This window comes from Schistocerca americana, chromosome 2 (assembly GCF_021461395.2).
Source record: "Schistocerca americana isolate TAMUIC-IGC-003095 chromosome 2, iqSchAmer2.1, whole genome shotgun sequence".
In the NCBI taxonomy this organism is placed as follows: domain Eukaryota; kingdom Metazoa; phylum Arthropoda; class Insecta; order Orthoptera; family Acrididae; genus Schistocerca; species Schistocerca americana.
In genome coordinates this window covers 615254795-615276894 of record NC_060120.1, presented here as the reverse complement: position 1 = coordinate 615276894, position 22100 = coordinate 615254795, and the positions used below count along the sequence as shown (strand labels likewise).

Below are 22100 nucleotides of genomic sequence, written 5' to 3'. Positions count from 1 at the left end.
CAGAATTTAATTACTGAATATCAGGCCCGCCTCTCATACGAAGAGCTGTGTTTTATACAAATCGAAACACGTTTCAGCATCTTTGTGCCACCGTGAGTGGATATTCTTTACCCAGTTCTGTAAAATGTAAACATATTCTAAGTTGTAATTATTCTAACGACATTAGGCCTATAAACAGTTTTTGTCTGTTGTTGACATTACGTTTATTCTTCTACATTATTCGGTCGGGCGCTGATGACCGCGCAGTTGAGCGCTCCACAAACCAAACATCATCATCACATTATGTCGGGCCTTCTGTAAGACACTGGATATTGGTTAGCTCGTCATCTGTAATTAAATGATAATATTGTGAGTTTGGTTGCCAAGTTAACAATATCCATTGATGTACAAAGGTCCTAAACAACCCAGAAATGTAGAAAAAGTAACGTACAAAATGACAACAACAGACAAAAACTCTTTTTCGCTTTCATTTCGTTAAATAATTATTATTTAAACATGTTTACACTTTAAAGAACTGAATAAAGAATATCCACTGACGATGTCACAAGGATACTGAAACATGTTTGAATTAATGCAAAAAACAGTTGTTTTCATAACAGGCAGACCTGATATCCAGTAATTTTGTCTACAAACACCGATACATGGGTACTGCAATAGCTGCAAAACTATATGATGAGTAAATATAGAAGTGTTTTGTTCAAATGTTCAAATGTGTGTGAATTTCTAAGGGACCAAACTGCTGAGGTCATCGGTCACTAGACTTACACACTACTTAAACTAACTTACGGTGAAAATAACACACAGACCCATGCCCGAGGGAGGACTCGAACCACCGGCGGGAGGGGTCGCACCAGAATTGTTCTCTTAAATGTATTGTTCATCAATAAACCTGTCCGCAGTGCTGTGTATCACTGTCAGCAAGCAACTAACACGGCCGAAAAAGTAAACCCGAGACAGAAACGAGCAGCATAGAACTCAAGTGTGATGGCAAAGACTTAAGTGGGCAGCAAGTACAGTAAGTGAATGGGAAAAGTTACGTACAGTAGTTAATTACACGTTCGATGGAACAGTTGGACGATTTCTCTGTCGAAATAAAGTGGAGCAAGTCAGTTTACAAACGTTATTAGTTTTAACAATAATGAATGTAATATTTTACTGACCTACTTTTGCTATGATATTTAAAAATCAGGTTTCTCTTGCAGGTAATTAGATAAAATTTCGTCTGTGGGAATGAGGAGTTGTCAGAACAAAAGCTTTTAAGCTGAATTTAAACCTTGCTTTGCTACCTTTCAGACATTTCATATTACTGGGCAATAAATCGAAAAATTTTGTTGATATGGATTGAACTCCTTTATGAGACACTGACACCTTTACTAATGGGTAACCCAAGAATCGAAGGTATGTTCATTAATCCAAGCATTCGCAAAGTATGCTGAAAAAATGACAGTTCCACTCTCTGCCACCAGGCGAAAATATGGCGCTCTAAACAGTCATAACGTGAAAAAAAATTGTCATTTTTTCGTCTATTTCATGGTCCGTCTGAAGACTCCTTTTTCTGAGTAACGGAGAGGAGTATCAAGTTCTGATTTATGACACTCACTAAAGTCTAAGACACCTTGGTGGGGTAAAACATTTAAACTTTTAAATCAGTGCAGTTAAAAGATGCGGTCGTTTATGCCACATGTTTTGATACTCGCAGAATCACTCATCAACTTCCCGGTGATCTAGAATCATGAGATTTGGCAAGAAACAAAGTTTCACAGTACAAGTAAAGGTATAAAATAAAAAAATTGTTACATTTTAATTATATTACATAAAAAATATGTTTTTACCATTGGAATTTATACTGCATTCATCATCGGTCAAAAGCATGACAGAAAAACACATGACAGAAAAACACTACTTCATTCAAACATTAACTGTTAGTTGCAGTAATGTTTTAGTAAGTAAACAAAATACTTCGTTAAATATAGAAACTGAATCCCAGATCGCTTCTTTTGTATGTACGGGCTAGTCTCAGGACCTATTGTACATATTTCGAAACGATCTTGGAATTTCCAGGATTAATATCTTCTACATCTACATCCATACTCCGCAAGCCACCTGACGGTGTGTGGCGGCGGGTACCTTGAGTACCTCTATTGTTTCTCCCTTCTGTTCCAGTCTCGTATTGTTCGTGGAAAGAAAGATTGTCGCTATGCCCCTGTGTGGGCTCTCTCTCTGATTTTATCCTCGTGGTCTCTTCGCGAGACATACGTAGGAGGGAGCAATATACTGCTTGACTCCTCAGTGAAGGTATGTTCTCGAAACTTCAACAAAAGCCCGTACCGATCTACTGAGCGTCTCTCTTGCAGAGTCTTCCACTGGAGTTTATCTGTCATCTCTGTAACACTTTCGAGATTACTAAATGATCCTGTAACGAAGCGCGCTGCTCTCCGTTGGATCTTCTCTATCTCTTCTATCAACCCTGTCTGGTACGGATCCCACACCAATGAGCAGTATTCAAGCAGTGGGTGGACAAATGTACTGTAACCTACTTCCTTTGTTTTCGGACTGCATTTCCTTAAGATTTTTCCAATGAATCTGTCTGGCATCTGCTTTACCGACGATTAATTTTGTATGGTCATTCCATTTTAAATCACTCCTAATGCCTACTCCCAGATAATTTATGGAATTAACTGCTTCCAGTTACTGACCTGCTATATTGTAGCTAAATGATAAAGGATCCTTCTTTCTATGTATTCGCAGCACATTACACTTGTCTACATTGAGATTCAATTGCCATTCCCTGCACCATGCGCCAATTCGTTGCAGATCCTTCTGCATTTCAGTATAATTTTCCATTGTTACAACCTCTAGATGTACTACAGCATCATCCGCAGAAAGCCTCAGTGAACTTCCGACGTTATCCACAAGATCATTTATTTTGAATAGCAATGGTCATACAACACTCCCCTGCGACACAACTGAAATCTTTGTCCCTGCCACCCGTTATAAACGTTTGATTCTCCCAGCCTGTATCTGGTAAATTAAAATCTCCACCCAGAACTATAACATGGTCAGGAAATCTACTCGAAATATTTTCCAAATTTTCCTTCAGGTGTTCTGCCACAACAGCTGCTGAGCCAGGGGGCCTGTCTATTCCGACAGGCAAAAGTCGTTGAGATTCTCGATTCCCGGGTTGGAAGAACTGTCTGTATACATGATTAAGTTTGTATGGAACCCTCAGTTCGTGAGTCCTAATCACATTTTTTTCAGCAATGGTGCAAGATCCTATTGACTACCAATCAGGATTTATATGCAATGATCTCCAGAAAGACACTGACAGACTTCGATGTCAAAGGTGGCCTTGCTCTATGTAGAAGTCCATAAATTATCTTGTCCAGCTCTAGTGAGTACGTTAGGAAGATGCACCAGGTGACGCAGTAGCAGAGAGTAGCAGTTACTGCTGCCTGGGTGACAACAGTTTGACCGGGGAGCTCTGAACAGCGTGCTACTGTGCAGGTGGTGCGCGCCGTGTCCGAAGGCAACCAGGCGGCTGAGACGCTCTTCTCGGGCGTGACGGCCAGCTACGAGCAGCTGCGTTCCGAAGTACAGGCGCTCGCCAAGGTGGAGAGGGTGCTCATTCAGACGGCCGACAACGTGCTCGACACCAAGCGCCGCATTGAGTACGGCGTCCATCAGATCCTGCTGCAGGTGGGTGCTCCGCTCCCAGACCTACCTCCCCCTTACCTTACGTTACCTTACCTTTACTCATCCGTTTAACCTAACATATCTCACCCGGACTCTTCATTCTGAAGCTTTACTTGAATCACACCTTACCTCACCTTAACCTCCACCTAACCAGACCTCTGTTTGATTTTTCAACACTTCGTTTTGTTGCATGTCATACAAAATACCCTACCGATATTGAGTGCCTGTGTTATTCCGAATTACGCTGCAATATTTCTTCGGACATGCACACTGCGGTGACTACAGCCATTATGAAATGCAATGAATGTATTCGCAGTTGCAAATAAGGACAACCATCATCTGTATAGTGCACTGAGGACGATGAAAATTTTTGCCAGACCGGACTCGAACCCGGGTTTCCCCTTTTATCGAGAATTGTCGCCTCACCTTTTGGTTATCGGAGCACGATGCATGGCCGTGAGCCTCGCCCAGATAACCAACTGGTAACGCGACCGCTCTCGATAAGCGGGAAATCCGGGTTCGAGTCCGGTCTGGCACAAGTTTTCAACGTCCTCAATCCCTTATACAGCTGACGGTTGTCCATATACGCAACTGCGAATACATTTCTTGTAAAATATCCTAAGTGCTCGTACAGTTCTACAGAGCTGTCCCAAATTATTGTAATGTTTCCTTTACTTCACGTCTATGGTCACAAATTTCGTGTCATCAGACTACCGGTTTCGGTCTATAATGACCATCTTCAGATCTGCAGAAAAACTTGGGAAAAACACAAATACACTAGCAGTTTGTCTACAGCTTAAAACAATAAAATAGACCACAGTGAGAAGAATTATTGATATATATGTGCGTGTGTGCGCTTTAAATATGAAGAGGCATACCTGTTTTATAAAAACATTTCCTAACGCGCTGGAACCATAGTGTCATCGTCAAATGCTAAACACAAAATCAGCGCCAGCATCGTCAAATATATTTATAAATAATAGTATATACAATAGTCACCTTGTCAGCAACACTACTGTTCGAAACAAACTGCCGTACAGTAGCCACAAAATGTTTGTGTTGCAAGTTCGCCAGATGTCGTTAGCGTAGGCGTACACACATTCTTCAATGATTAATTGTCCAGTAGTTGTGACCATAGACGTCAGGTAAAGGAAATGTGTTCTATATTCGGGTCAATGTTCAATTCGCGACCATGTCACAGCTTGTGAAAATATTGTAATGTTTATGGTGGGCTGAAAGGTGCTCAATTTAAATGTGGGTCACGGACCGGGGGGGGGGGGGGGGGCAGCAATGATCATCTCACATCAACTTTTTCATTCAGAGAATATACATTACTAAAATGGTTAAAATTTTGTTTCATAAAATTAATCCCAAGCGTAGAAAATATTAAGCGCCCGCAATCTTTATGGCCACTCTGCACTGGATTGAGGGCCTTATACATGTTCGTCCCCAGGATACCCCGATTTGAAACAAGTGCCGCACAAGTGGCAGATTTAATTCGAGGACTTCTCTGCCGTGCCACTCTAAAACTCTACGTCCCAGTCAGTAAGTCAGTCGCGATATTCTTGTAACACATATAAATCCGATATTACTGCATTCAACATCAATTTGTATCAAAACTTTTAGAAGCGTACGTTAAGCGGCAAGCCGACAAGTTGAATAACACGTGTTAGCAGAAATTTAATTGTTTGTGGTAGGAAGCTATGCTGAAGCTCATTGACAGAATTCTCGTACTGGTCGTGTAAATCAGGAAACTGAAAAGTCACGTACACACAGCGATCAAAGGAAGTTACAAACAAGGTCCAGTGACATTTGATGTATGTAATACGCTAGTAAATGGTCAGTTTTTTAGAGACCATTCAAATGGTTAACACTATTTACACAGAGCCTTTTTGCCTGTCTGTCTCTGGCTGTCTGTCTGTCCGTCCGAATACTACTCTTGACTGGCACGTTTATAAGAATAACGTTTTATTAAAGGTTTTAATCAATATTTAAAATAAATAAGAAAATTTCATTTTTACATATTTTTAAGCAACTGCTGTGTTATTCTCACGTGGGGGTGGAGCGAGGAGGAGGTTGGGGGGGGGGGGGGGGGGGGGAGGGGTGTCCTACCACACCTAACCAAATCTCACCAAAAGGAGAGGCGCGGTCCAAATTTTAAAGAACACCTCTCAAGTAATTAATGGACTTCACCCTATTTGTACGTTTAGTGAGAGCAGATGCCTAGGCTAAGACCGTGCTGTGAGCCCTACCAGAGGAAATTTTGCGACAACTAAACGCAAAAATAGCATTTTAAAGAAATTGTCGAATTTTTGCGGTGCGGGGCTCTTTTTGGCGCGTGCTAGAGTCTCGCATTACCGAGTAAGCGAGACGGGGAGAGCACAGCCGAAATGGATGTGATACCCGCACCAGGTCTCGTGGCTCGGGATAGGAAACATGAACGGAGGCTTGGTAATGTTTGACTGCAAAGAGGTGGCTACAAACAGCACAGATTCCCCATTCCTAGCGCTTCTAACTGTAATCACGAATTGTGAGGAAGCAGCTGCATTAAAAATATATATTTCCGTTGGTTTTAAATGAAAACCGCAAGTCTACTGGGTAGGTGTCGTGCATAAACTGCTCAACATTTTTGGGTTTTCAGTCGTGAACAACTCGTTTGAAGAAAACTAGTTGTAAGAAATCCCACACTGACACAGCTCCTTCAGGTCTACCGGCAGTAACGATCTACTGGCAGTAACGAGAAATAGTATTAAAGCAAAATGTGCTACAAAGAGAGGTAAAGATATGAGAGCTTTTAATGCCGTTTTTGGTGAAGGCTTCAAAGAACTGGGCCAAGAGTTTATAGATCTACAGTAGCGACAATAAGTATTTTCGCCGCAAGGGTGTGCGCCGTGCGCTTTCCTGCCTATCCAGCCCGTCTTGGCTGACTGTGCAATGGCAAGCATCCATACAAACACATGCATCAGGATTCAGCGTAGTGGCGGTAAGTACAACACTGACAGTGCTGTTGTAGTCCATCCAAAAGTATTTTGACACTGTGGTTTATTGTCGGGAAACAAATGGCTACGCCAGTATTCCGCCGAATACCTTTGGTTTACATTAGCCTTTGTTTTGTTTTTACGCAGTTCGCGACATACCGAAGGTCATTAAGCATTCAGCAGACCTCAAAGATGCGGTAATTTTCGTCCTACAGCAAAGCAAGTTTTGGTTTGTCGACACAAATTGTGAAAGTCTGGAACAAGGAGAAACGATTCACAGGAATCAAAGATAATAAACAAAGAATGGGTCGGCCCAGCAATGTCACCCTCCGAACGAATAATCTCATAAGGAGGATGTCAAAGAATGACCCAAAGAAGACTGCCGTTGACATAAACAGAGAGCTGCGTGAACTACACAACGTTGAAAAATGGGACAGTACCGTAAAACGGATCCCCGGAGAGTCTAATCCTCATAGCTGCTGCCCTATCAAAAACCCACTGACGTCGGCAATGAAAAGGAAAGCCCGACTTGAGTTTACCAGAGCGCGTAAGGACTGGACACCTCAACAGTGGTCGCGTGTGCTCTAGAGCGATGAAAGTAACTTTAATTTGTTTTCTTTCGATTGGATTCAGTATGTTCGACGACCGTTCAATGCAAGAAACGATGCCCGTTACCAAGTACCCAAGTGGTGATGAGAACGTCGTGATGGGGGGATGCTTCTCCCGTTCAGGAGTCGGCCCTCTGGTGCCTATTGAAGGGAATATGGATCGCTTCAAATATTTTGAAATCTTGAGGATGCACATGTTGCCACATGCCAAAGATAAAATGGGACGAAACTGGGAATTTCAGCACGACAATGATCCTAAGCACACCTCTGCCCATGGAACAGACATTTTGAGAAGGATGTGAGTAAGGATGCTTAAGTGCCCCAGCCGAAGCCCAGATCTCACTCGTATTGAACATCTGTGGGATGAATTCGAACGAAGGCTAAGGAACGAAAATTCCCCAGCCACGACCAGCTGTAGCAATTTTTGGTTAAAGACCGTAGAAAATCCCCCTGCGTCATTTGGCTGCTCGCTATGACTCCGTATCATAGCGCTAAGCAGCTGTAATTAAAGCGAAAGGTTACGCAATCATGCACTAATGGCTGTGTACACTAATTTGACTTCCGCAAGTCTTGTAAGATGTAATATGACTTTGACAATCTACTGTAATTTTGTGAAATTATTGTGATGTCGCCAGTTATGGAACACAGTGGTCCTTGTTTTGTGATATTAGCGCAATTGCGCTGTAAATCAAGCTACATAACAGTTGTAAAGATTTTCTGCTGAGTAAGGTGTTTTTCTTATGAAAATGTGTTTTTCAAAATATTTTTTGTCTCTACTGCAGGTGGGCATTATGGAGGAGTTAGAGTTTCAGATGTGATGCCACGTCCCTCTGGTATAAGTAGGCATGAAACGGGCTCATATTATTCGAAACAGCACGGTGCCTTCTGTCATTACGGAAGTTTTGAAAACGGCATCTGCTGCGATAGTTGGAGCTTACAAGTCTATACAACCCATTAGGTAGCAACGAAAGGAAGCAAACCCACAACATTCTGCAGGGCCACCTCAAGCAAGATTGGGAGTATATTCGTTTATGTGGTATTAGACAAGTATGCCGACCTCCACTGAAAATAAAGGAATTAATGCGTCCAGTGAAAGACGGCCTGGATTCGAGTGTACCTGCTGTCCGGAGTGTTGATTGTCAATGGACAGCCCACAATCAAAATAGATGGCACACCAAGAACAGAAATATTGAGATTCCAGCGATAGCAGAACAGCCTCACAGAAGAGCACAAGATAAACTTTGAGGAAACGAAAGTCCTCTCCCAGGGATCGACTTGTGTACTGTGTAGCAAACTGGGGACCTAGAAACGACGGAGAGGCTTCGTCCCGCCGTAGGCCTCAGTGGTTCACAACCCCATAATAGGCCACAGCAGTCCACCCACCCCACCGCCGCCCCATGCCGAACCCACCAGGGTTATTGTGCGGTTCGGCCTCCAGTGGACCCGCCCCAGGAACGTCTCATACCAGACGAGTGTAACCCCAAATGTTCGCGTGGAAGAGTAATTATGGTGTACGCGTACGTGGAGACAGTGTTTGCGCAGCAATCACCGACCGACTTAGTGTAACTCAGGCGGAGTAAGGGGAACCAGCCCGCATTCGCCGAGGTAGATGGAAAACCGCCTTAAAAACCATCCACAGGCTGGCCGGCACACCGGACCTCGACACAAATCCGCCGGACGGACCCGTGCCGGGGACCGGCATGCCTTCCCGCTCGGCAAGCAGTGCGTTAGACCGCGCGGCTAGCCGGGCGGGTTAGGTATCGACTTACTAGCATTCCGTAATTTACATCTAGACCAATACTCTGCAAGCCACCTGACGGTATTTGGTGGAGGGTATTCCTGTTATCACTAACTTATCCCCCCTTCCCTGTTCTACATGTGAATGGCGCGTCGGAAGAACGATTGTCGCTAAGTCTCTGTTTTAACTTCAATTTCTCGAGTTTTCTCGTCGTGGTTATTTCATGAGATGTATGTGGAAGGAATCAATAGACTGGTGAACAGTAGTCAGGAATCGGTCAAACAAGTTCCTTGTAAGCCGTTTCTTTCGTTTATGAGTTAAATTTTCTTAAGATTCTTCCTATGACTCTCAGTCTAGCATCTTTTTTTCCTACTATTTGTTTTATGTGATGATTCCACTTAAAGTCGTTCTCGATAGCTACTCCTAGATATTTTACGGTAGCTACTGTTTCCGGCGATTTTACATTGATAGTAGAGTTTCTTTTTCTACAAATGCGCCATATGTTAAATTTATTTACTTTCAGGGACAACTGCCAGAATAATAAAAGGACCGATTGAAATTAAAATGTGCAATAACAACTTTAACAGAGATGGAGGTTTTAAACTGAATTTTACCTGGAGACCAGCCGTTAAAAGAGATAGTCTTTAGAGAAATACACTCAAAATCGTAGCTTTTAAGGGGAGAGGTGATGCTGGGGTTGGTCTCAGTTCCCCTTCCGTTCTTCAGTTGGGACCCGGTGAATGGCGGAGGGCTCTCTGCCACATTGCCTATATCCTGTATTTGCCCATACAGATCCTACCCTACAGGCGACGTCACACAGCCAATAGAAATTCGAATTCCTGGCGGCGTCACCCGACCAATAAGAAGCTTGAACGCTTCGCTCCCAGCAAACATTCATCTTCTGACGAAGAAGATGGTGGTGATCTTTGAAAGCTCGAGTTTTGCCTCCTATCTGACGCAGTCTCAACTACGAGAAGATTTTATATAAGGATGCCATCATCGTGAAAAACTTCGTTGTTATTAAATTCCTTGATTAAATTTGCATCATTCTGCTAATGAAAGCGATGTCAGGCGTTTGTTGAATTAATCCACATTCATGTCCATAACCGTAGAGAGCATTTGGTCAGTAATAGGTACCTACGTAACATTCCGACACGTGACATAGTGATATGGATACAAGAATTATCAGAAAACTGGTCGTGCCTTTCGGGTAGGGTTTATATTGTGTGCAGTCCTTTCGCTAAAAACGTAGATAATGTCAATAAGAGTTTTGACATCTTCACGTGGCTGTACGGGATGCACAAAGGTTCCCCATAACACAGAAGAAGTCGTCCAGCACGTCTCGCAGTACTGCTAACCATTGCTGGACAGACACCTTCTAGAGGTCAGCAATGGTTCTTTGATAGACCATGCCTCTTCAATCGAATGTAGATCCTAGAGCTTGCTAGGCCCTCAAGACGCGTGTGTTCTCACGTTCATCTACTCGTCCTCAAAACACACACGCGCGCACGCGCGCGCACACACACACACACACACACACACAGAGAGAGTGTCAATAAAGCAACACAGTGTGGTGGGCATTAGCAAGAGTCAGATGGAGACCAGTTCCACTTGCATCATGTAAAGAGAATACATACTGTTGTGAGAGACCATTCCCAAAAATTGCATCTGTCACAGTACTCCTAGGGAACTTCTACGTGTTTCTAACATGATACACCCCTAGATGAGAACAGCTGCAATCAAATCGGCCTTTTTACCCAAAAGACTTTTTGTCTTGTGACGTGTCCTTTGAGAGCCGCAGATGAACAGACTGATATAGTCACTCTCCCAGTTGCACTGCGGCTCGCCGCAGTACTGTACTCTACCGTATTCACCCAGAGTTCAATGACAGATTGCTAGAAAACAAATTTTCCCTGCCACATGACGCCTTTTAGTGAGGGGAAGTCACTTAACTAGTAGCCTAGCATACACATCAACCACTCGAAGCGGGTAATAGACTGTTTGAATGGATGTTTACGACTCAGAGGCTGCCACGAAGATGTTGGCAGAGGAGAGGAGGAAATGGGCAGAGATGATGGAGTAGCACAGCAAAAGCAACAGGAAATACTACATGGGATAGTGGCGGGAAACAGGAAAGTTGTGAATGACAATCTCACTATTCCGGATGTAAATGGTAAGAAGAAATTGAAAGTCATGTGGAAAGATCACTTCAAATCAGTTTTAAATCTAGATTGGATAGGTGAGGAGGAGAGGCCCAATGAGGACATGAGTAACGACAAGGAAAAGAAGTAGAATCAGCACTGTGCAGTATGAAAGGAGGAAAGGCACCAAGTATAAACGAGGTGTCAGCAGAAATAGTAACAAATAGCTGGCGTTATAGGGTGGCACTAGTGGACCTTCTCCATAGTGATCCAAGTTGACTGTGACGGAAAAAGAGTATAACTACTATTTAATCTGCTTATATCAATAAATACATTTGATTTTAGTAATAAAACTCTACATTCATACAGCGCAAAATTGAAACTTTTTAAAAACTTGATACAGTTTTACCAAAATATTTATTAAGTAGCAATAATAAATTTGAAAAGTTGTCCTATTCTAAGCTGTTTTTTATATTGCTAAGGAATTGCTTAATTTTAAGAATGGTTTTAAATGGTTGCTGCTCTAGCTGATCCTTGAAGCGTCAGATGTTAACTGACTAAACGATTGTTTATTAAGTGTCCAATATAGGTAAACAGATGTGCTATTGTGTACTGTATTTGTACCATGTAACAAGCATCCGTCAGCAATATGTACAGGGTGATTATAATTAAAGTTAAACTCTCAGAACGCTGTAGAAATAACACCACTGATCAGAATGACGTCAAATTGCAACGGAATATTATCGGAGAAGGGGGAAAACATATGGCAGAAGAAAAATAAATAGTTACAAAATGTAGCGATAGATGGCGCTGTAAGCATCATAATTTAATAGTGGTCGACTACAAATGACAAATGAATCATACAACAATGCCTAAGGTATGCGTTTGACGTTACACAAACTGTACTACTCAGTGTGCATTGATGTACAGGTGTGTTACTGTTAGTTACGTAAGCCCATCCACCACGGAAAGGTCATACAACATCGGATGGGAAAAATCGGTTTTTAATTGTACTGAGACCAAAAACCGCATACAAAGCATAAATAAAAATCAAATTGGGTTATTAATTTCCGTGTGACTGGCGCAAAACATGTTCAGTAGGCTGTCCACCGTTTTTTGCAATAAGTTGAAATCGAGAAACAGCATGTTCCACAACTGATTGAAGTGTTTCCGCGGTCACGTTCAGAATGTGTTGTGCAATGCGTGCCTTCAATGCAGCTAAGTTTGCAGTCAGAACACTGAACGCAACAGCTTTCAGATAGTCCCACGGCCAGAAGTCACACTGATTAAGATCAGGTGATCGGGACGGCCAGGTTGTAGGGAAATAGCGGCTGATAATTCTAGCATTTCCGAAATGGCGCTTCAGCAGCTGCTTAACTGGATTTGCAACGTGCGGAGGTGCGTCATCTTGCATAAAAATGATTCCATTCACACATACACGCTGTTGAAGAGCTGGATTGACGTGGTTGCGCAAAAGACACTCATAGCGCTTATCAGTGATGCTACAGGTAATGGGACCGGAAGCACCTGTCTCTTCGAAAAAATATGGCCCTATGATAAATAAGCCCGTAAACCCGCACCACACAGTGGCCTTTTCAGGATGAAGTGATACTGTTTGATTTGCTTGTGGATTTTCCGTTACCCATATTCGACAGTTCTGTGTATTGACATATCCTGTCACATGGAAGTGGGCTTTGTCTGCCCACAAAATCTTCCACAGTTAATCATTGTCCACTTCCATGCGAGCAAGAAATTCTAAAGCAAAGGTCTCTCTTGCTGGCAGGTCAACAGGAAGCAACTCGGGCAAAAAAAAAAAATGCTAAAATGTGTGTGAAATATTATGGGACTGGTCTGTTAGGGTCATCAGTCCCTAAGCTTACACACTACTTAACCTAAATTATCCTAAGGACAAACACACACACACACACACACACACACACACACACACACACACACACACACACACACACATGCCCGATGGAGGACTCGAACCTCCGCCGGGACCAGCCGCACAGTCAATGACTGCAGCGCCTAGACCGCTCGGCTAATCCCGCGCGGCCAACTCGTGCACATAGGCAATTTTGAATAGGTAGCAAAGAAGGATGTTTCGTGGGATTTTTCGCACCGTGATCACGGATATGTCCAATGTTCGGGCAATTTTCCACGCACTACCTCTTTTGTACACCACCACTCGCCTCTTCCTCCATTGCTGTGGCCACTATTTCCACTGACATCGAATCAATTTGTTTCCTCCCTCTACCAGGTTGCACAGCAAAAGAAACTGTGTTTTCAAATTCCCGAATCATTTTCTCCAGACCCACGGCAGTCATCGGACCAACGCCTTTTTTCAACCCCTTCAGTGTCCGGAACTTCTGCTGAGTGACGTGTGCACAGTCATCATTCTTGTAATACAGCTTTACAAACAGAGCGCGATCCTGCATTGAGACAGTCATGGCAAACGTCGGAGACGCGTAAGGAGGAAAAGCCGCGTACCCTGTAACCTCCCTCTCACTTATCGACCTTAACGACAGTGAAAAATTAAACCGCGTCCACCTAATGGAAATTTGGGAAAAGCAATCGTCACCGAAGTTAATTTGTCGGTAAAGAGGGAGGAAAGGGTTACATCTAAATGAAAGGAAAAATGCAAATGAAATTGGTGGAAATTAATTTTGAGAAGAGGGTAAAATTAATAAAGAAAGTAAATGTGCGGTCGTTACGTTAACAATTAACTGGCGTTAATTTGATATTTGAGTTTTGGGGGAAATTACGGTCGCCAGTCCTATGGACAACTACTATAATAACTGAAAAAGAAAGGTTATTGAGCCGGCCCGGGTGGCCGAGCAATTCTAGGCGCTACAGTCTGGAACCGCGCGACCGATACGGTCGCAGGTTTGAATCCTGCCTCGGGCATGGATGTGTGTGATATCCTTAGGTTAGTTAGGTTTAAGTAGTTCTAAGTTCTAGGGGACTGATGACCTCAGAAGTTAAGTCCCATAGTGCTCAGAGCGATTTGAACCAACCAAAGGTTATTGAACATATAATTAGCACTAAAAGCGTGGGAACTGAAGGTTGACACATGTTGTGTGAAAACTGGATGTTTGTCAGAAGTAATAAATTTCGCTACACTCTGACTTAATTTAGCAAAAGAATTAATAAAACCGGAAAATTAAAAGTTAATTTAGTGACTGAAATTAATAGTGAGCTTTGTTTCTGAAGCACTACGAAATTCAGCAAAATAAGGTTAGTCTTGGGCTACCTCAACAATCATTTCAAAAGCTACTTGAATCTACGCAATTTAGAAATAAGTGATTTAACTTTGAACTTGAATTAAATGATTCTGAACAATTAACAATAGTAAAATTTAGTACATACCAAGCTGAGCTGCAGTCACAGGTAAGCTAAAATATGGTAACAAAACTCGCACTCTTAATTTGTGCTTGTGTAATCTAAATATTGTAGCCAGCTATGAATACCTTAACTGAACTTTGAAATTAAAGCAGTGAAATCGAATGATATTACTTTAATGCTGGCGTTTGAATTTCAACGACACTCGGGTTCATTCCGGAAAAGGAAGGGACCATGCTTGGTAATCCAATTGGGACAGTGAGCAACAAAGGTTCATACTAAGTTGCTGTAATTATGTGAGGCAAATGGAACAATTTTAAAAGCTGAGGTCTGCCATACAGTTCTAAAACTTTACGTGCTTCAAGTCTTCCTTGTTGGTTGATTGAAGGTTTGAAGTCGTCGGTCGAGGAGGTGGCGACAGTCACTCATTGTCGGCCGTCACTGTTGCAGAAGCTGGATGTTGGCGCGCCTTCTTCTCGACACGGTCACCAGGCGAAACGGGCTCTTGATGAGCGCCAGCTAATGCTTCCCGTACGCGACACCGTGTCAGAAACTATCTTAGCAAGTCGAGCGCAATTACATGCTGCCAAACCCCGAAAGCGCGGCAACTCGCGGGAGCGTCACACAACACACCTGCTCCACTGCCCTACTCCAGCCAGACTCTCTCTGCCCGCGCTCCATGCGGCAGAGTTAACACTACCAAAGATCCTAAATACTTTGGTTCTCCACACGACCTATCGATGTAATCGTTCGATAGCATAGTTTTCCCTAGGCAAGACCCAGCGTAAAATTACAAATAATATTTACAAAACAAACCAATTATACATCGACATAAATGCATAAATATATATATAAAAATAGTAAAACAATTACAATATATAAAGACACATAAATGTCATATCTTCAAGTAACAAAATAAGGAAAAAATTTATAGTACAATAGATGGAAATAGGAGGATATGCATTTCCAGCTTTACAACCCGGCGTGTTTATAGCAATATCAATGGATCGTGCGCATGACAGGTGTTTTCATTTACGTATTCTGACACATACATTGCCATCTATTGATCAATTTTCACACTATATTTTTTCTTCTGCCATACGTTTTCCCTCTTCTCCAATTTGACGTCATTCTGACCAGTGGTGTTATTTCTACAGTGTTTTGAAAGTTTAACTTTAATTATAGTCATCCTCTATATAGACATGGCCTTTTGGACAAGGTGCTGTGAGTTTTTAAATATTTTACCGATGACAAACGTTTATAATGTGCTGAGTTTATCAAAAAAATGGTTCAAATGGCTCTGAGCACTATGGGACTCAACTGCTGTGGTCATTAGTCCCCTAGAACTTAGAACTACTTAAACCTAACTAACCTAAGGACATCACACACATCCATGCCCGAGGCAGGATTCGAACCTGCGACCGTAGCAGTCGCACGGTTCCGGACTGCGCGCCTAGAACCGCGAGACCACCGCGGCCGGCGCTGAGTTTATCCTCTTGAATGTTGTGCATGAGGTTCAGCGTAAAATGAACATGTTTTGCAACAAAAAAATGTTTAAAACTTGAAGAAGACAACTAAGACTGTTGAAACCGATTGTCTTGAATAAAAAATATTTTGTGCGATCATGGCTTTTGAATGGTTTTTAACAATTAAAACAGATCGCCCTTCAATGCTCTCAGAATGAGAAAATTCAATCAAGATTATCTAACTCAACATGGGAAAGCACATGCTTGCCACAACCTGGAGCCTCATTGCTTAATGAGGGTATACTCTACTGTCAATGAGCAGTTCAGTATTCAGCGGTACATACTATGCTTCACGCATGGTGTAGATGTTGTATTCTCTGTAGAGCTGTGCCATGGGAAGCAAGGAGAGGATGTTGGTTGGTGGCCGGTATCCTCGTTCCATAACACAAACTGCATGCAATTAATAACTGGGTTCTTTATTCATAAAAAAGAGAGTTTCCATGTGCTGTGGTACAAGCTCTCTTCTGTATAGACCACGTAGCCTCAATACTGTTGAAGTAGGAGCCCGCTGTGTTCACTATAAGTTTGCTATGTGCTGCCTGTCTCTGTGCTAGAGGCCAAGTCTGCGGCTCCGTCTCGGTGACACGCTGGAATTCACACAGCATACAGCCTCGAACTAACTGAACTAACTGGAACGAACTAAGTGACTAACTCGAACGAACTGGCCCTTCGGTCCGCAGCGGCTATCTTAAATACTGGCGGCGGAGATGACGTTGGCATCGCATTTCCAGCGAGTCTTGTCGTTGGCCTCTGTCGATACTCTCGTAACCTCTATGCCACATGGCGTGCTGGCGCCAGCGTACACCAGCACAATAGAGCCATAAATAGAGGCAGAATGGCACCTACCGTTCAATGTAGTATCAGGCACTGGCTGCAGACACCAACATACCTGCGTCTGTTGCTACGTGACTCCATTACAAGCTGTTTCTCGCAGACAGATGGGCTGAACACCACTATGTGCACATAGCTCTTTTTTTCTTTGCACACATTATGACTGCTACTTCATACACTAGAATCACGGGCACCTATCATGACTGGCGGGCAAGAACCGCCACTTCTTGCCTTTTCAACTGGCCGCTATATCGCTGTATCCCAAACCAGGACAAATATCTCGCTCGAATCTTTGACATAATGCTTATGAAAGTTGTGAAGAGTGTAGGTATGATAATGTCAACCATGGCACATATGCCCCCCCCCCCCCCCCCCACACGCCTCAATTCCTGATCATGACTTCTTTACTTACTGGATTGGTGCCTGGGTTAATCTGCGAGAGGTGAGCAAGGATCCCCCTTACTTTTTGCAGACCTGACAAAGTTAAAAAAAATCGGTTTTATAACGGTTTAGAAAGACATAAGGTTTTTAGTAATTTTATCAGCTGCATTACTAAAGATCTGTTTTTTTTTTTTTTTTTTCAAACACCTTATCTCCAACCTATCAGAGGGAGTATTATAGGACAAACGTTACAGGTCCACCGCGATAGCCATCTGGCGATAGGAGACAGCAGTTCTAAACTGCCTTGAATCCGCGCGTGCACATTGTACTGTCCTTATTGACATCTGTGGCCAGCACGTACCTTCAGGTGCTCATATTGGTGCTTTTACTTGTTTTTCAGCGAGTAAACTTTCATAAGTGCAGTATTTAAAGAAAAGCAACATTTTTTGCCGGTAGACTTTCTTCTACACAAGCTGTTTGCAAAAAAAACATTCTTAGCACCAATACTGATTACTTCGTATTCCAGAAATGGAATGGACCAAACAAGTGTTAAGCGTCCTATGGCTGTCGAAAATAGGTGTCTGATCCTCACGACCCTCTTTATCACAACAAGGCATGCTGGCAGTCGTTTATTTCTGAGTAAACGTACATAAACTTTACATGTGTGATTTTCAATTTGTATAGGTAGCGCCTTAATAGACGAAAGTTCACGTTTGATTTGATTGCATGCCAGGAGGGAGAAAGTGGCAGTAGTTGGTGAGAGAGTTCCTTCATACAATGAATAAACGAATGGGTTAATTCTTACTTCCAACTAGTTGAAATTGCCTCCTACATTACTGTGTCACTTCAGCAAATTCCTTCCTGTATCATCAACAAGCCACGTCCATTCTCACGAAATTCAGAAATTCCTGTGGATCTTTGGGCATGAGTTCCTTCATTAATAGGGAATATGTGCTCCTGCTTTCGTCCCTTCTTCCCAGCCAGCGGCGAACTCAATAACATCTGGCTCTTCACCGTCGTCGCCTTCTAATCCTGTGGGTTATAGAAAAAATCATATGGCCCTGAGGACTATGGGACTTAACGTCTGAGATCATCAGTCCCCTGGACTTAAAACCACTTAAATCTAACTAACCTAAAGACATCTCACACATCCGTGTCAGAGGCACGATTCGAACCTGCGACCGTAGCAGCAGCGCGGTTCCGGACTGAAGCGCCTAGAACCGCTCGGCCACAACGGTCGGCCAGTGGGTTATATACATTGCCAGGTCAATGGTTCCAGAAACAACTTGTCCTACATATGCAAAATTTTGTATAAACGTAAATTAAACGTACACTTGTGCAACGAAGTGTCATAAAATAAAAGGAATAATTGTGTCCATAATTCAGGACAGTAATAACGAAATTCCTTGATAGCTACCTACATAAGAGACCAACAGCTATTTATTCGTAATAAATAGGAATCTCGAGCGCTCAAAAATTTTTAATTCGAATGAACGACTTTACAAGAAATCGTCGGCCGGAGTGGCCGAGCGGTTCTAGGCGCTACAGTCTGGAGCCGCGCTGACGCTACGGTCGCAGGTTCGAATCCTGCCTTGGGCATGGGTGTGTGTGATGTCCTTACGTTAGTTAGGTTTAAGTAGTTCTAAGTTCTAGGGGGCTGATGACCTCAGCAGTTAAGTCCCATAGTGCTCAGAGCCATTTGAAACATTTTACAAGAAATCAAACATCCCCATTCGAATTTCAAGTCTTATTTCTGTCTAGCGCGCATGCGCGGATTCGCGCCGTTAACATCCTGCGTGTATCGTATTATCGGGCGACCAGTCTGTAATTCCAAACATGTAAGATTGGGGCGTTGCGCAGACGTGTACTCCTTAGATGCACCGCGTAATATGGACTTTAGGGTTTAGCTACAGCGTTTTATTATTTCTGATTTCAAATTGATGAGCTGTTTTAATGTTTCTTCTGGTTTTCCTCCATCGGGCAGTCAGTTGAGGTGATGCGATCCACTTCGGCAACAGATCATTAATAAACCAAGTGGTGTGGTCATTCGAAAATTCAAGAGGAATTCGGTAGGTTTGGATTTATGGCTTTCATGCTTAGCGTTTTAAAGGCTAATTTCTATCAAGGGAGTAAACGATTCCATCCCCTCTGATCCTTACTATGATTGGCTGTCAATGTGGCCCTTAAATTCTTATTAATGTTTACCTGTGGGAGGTATTGGGATAGCAGTGAGTTGTACATCTACATCTACGTACATACTCCGCATGCCACCGTACAGTGCATGGTGGAGGGCCCGCGTACTAGTACTACTACTACCACTACTACTTGTAGTACTAGTACTAGTTATTTCCTTTCCTTTTCCAATCGCAAATAGAGCGAGGGAAAAACGGCTGTCTAAGAGCATCCTCACGAGCCATAATTTCTCGCGTCTTATCTTTATGGTCCTTACGTGAAACGTGCGCTGCGAGAATTAGGATCGTTCTGCAGTCGGCCTCAAACACCGGTTCTCTAAATTTCCGCAATATTTTCTTGCGAATAGAGCGTCATCTTCCCTCCAGAGATTCCCATTTGAGTAAACGAAGCGCCACCGTAATACTTGCGTGCTAATTAAACCTACCGGTAACAAGTCTAGCAACACGCCTTCGAATTCCTTCGATGTCTCCCATTAATCCGGAATAGTGAGGATCCCAATCACTAGAACAGCACTCAGGAATGGATCGCACTAGCATTCTATACGCCGTCTCCTTTATAGACGAGTTACACTTTCCCAAAATTCTCCCAATAAAACAAAGCCGAGCATTCGCTTTCCATACTACCAATCTGACGTGGTCATTGCATTTCATATCGCTCTGCAAATTACGCCAACTAAAAAAATCTATGTGAGTGTGTCAAGTAGCACACCACTATTGCTGTATTCGAACATTACAGGGCCGGCCGAAGTGGCCGTGCGGTTAAAGGCGCTGCAGTCTGGAACCGCAAGACCGCTACGGTCGCAGGTTCGAATCCTGCTTCGGGCATGGATGTTTGTGATGTCCTTAGGTTAGTTAGGTTTAATTAGTTCTAAGTTCTAGGGGGCTAATGACCTCAGCAGTTGAGTCCCATAGTGCTCAGAACCATTTGACCCATTTTTGAACATTACAGGATCGTTTTTCCTTCTCGACCGCACTAACTTACGTTTTTCTACATTTAGAACAAGCTGCCCGTCATCACAACAGCTAGAAATTTTCTCTAAGTCTCTCAACAAAGACACCTTCCCGTGCACCGCAGATACCCTTGTCCTGATGAACACTCGTCATATCTGGGAATCTATTAAGCATGCTTGGACCTTCGCCAACTGTCTGCAGAGAGGCACCGTGTCAAAGGCTTTACGCAAATCTAAGAATATAGACTCTACCTGTTGCCCACCATCAATGGTTTGTAAGATACCATGTGAAAAAAGAGCAAGCTGCGTTTCGTACAAGCGATGCCTACTAAATCTGTGTTGATTTGTGGACAGTACCTTTCGTGCCTCAAGGAAATTTATTATATTATAACTCAGAATGTGTTCTGATTTATTCTGATGCTGAATCCCCATGCCCGTACAAAATTGTTTGAACCCTGGAAAGTAAACTACACTACTGGCCATTAAAATTGCTACACCACGAAGATGACGTGCTACAGACGCGAAATTTAACCGACGGAAAGAAGATGCTGTGATACGCAAATGATTTGCCTTGCAGAGAGTTCACATAGGGTTGGCGCCGGTGGCGGCACCTACAACGTGCTGACATGAGGAAAGTTTCCAACCGATTTCTCATACACAAACAGCAGTTGACCGGCGTTGCCTGGTGAAACGTTGTTGTGATGCCTCGTGTAAGGAGGAGAATTGCGTACCATCACGTTTCCTACTTTTATAAAGGTCGGATTGTAGCCTATCGCGATTGCGGTTTATCGTATCGCGACATTACTGCTCGCGTTGGTCGAGATCCAATGACTGTTAGAATATGGAATCGTTGGGTTCAGGAGGGTAATACGGAACGCCATGCTGGATCCCAACGGCCTCGTATCACTAGCAGTCGAGATGACAGGCATCTTATTCGCATGGATGTAACGGATCGTGCAGTCACGTCTCGATCCCTGAGTCAACAGATGGGGACGTTTGCAAGACAATAACCATCTGCACGAACAGTTCGACGACGTTTCCAGCAGCATGGACTATCAGCTCGGAGACCATGGCTGCGGATACCCTTGACGCTGCGTCACAGACAGGAGCGACTGCGATGGTGTACTCAACGACGAACCTGGGTGCACGAATGGCAAAACGTCATTTTTTCGGATGAATCCAGGTTCTGTTTACAGCATCATGATGGTCGCATCCGTGTTTTGGCGACATCGCGGTGAACGCACATTGGAAGCGTGTATTCGTCATCGCCATACTGGCGTATCACCCGGCGTGATGGTATGGGGTGCCATTGGTTACACGTCTCGGTCACGTCTTGTTCGCATTGACGGCACTTTGTACAGTAGACGTTACATTTCAGATGTGTTACGACCCGTGGCTCTACCCTACATTTCAGCAGGACAATGCACGCCCGCATGTTGCAGGTCCTGTATGGGCCTTTCCGGATACAGAAAATGTTTGACTGCTGTCCTGGCCAGCACATTCTCCAGATCTCTCACCGAATGAAAACGTCTGGTCAATGGTGGCCGAGCAACTGGCTCGTCACAATACGCCAGTCACTACTATTGATGAACTGTGGTATCGTGTTGAAGCTGCATGGACAGCTGTACCTGTACACGCCATCCAAGCTCTGTTTGACTCAATGACCAGGCGTATCAAGGCCGTTATTACGGCCAGAGGTGGTTGTTCTGGGTACTGA

General features: G+C 43.4%; 1 protein-coding gene across 1 annotated transcript in view; it reads left to right on the top strand.

Moving 5' to 3' along the window:
- The window catches only part of LOC124594252 (myosin-7B), a 305039-nt gene that overhangs the window by 267255 nt on the left and 15684 nt on the right, over positions 1–22100 (top strand). Inside the window, exon 7 of the mRNA XM_047132616.1 lies at positions 3505–3696. Coding sequence (XP_046988572.1) covers positions 3505–3696 — 192 coding nt within the window. The remainder of the gene's footprint in view (positions 1–3504; positions 3697–22100) is intronic.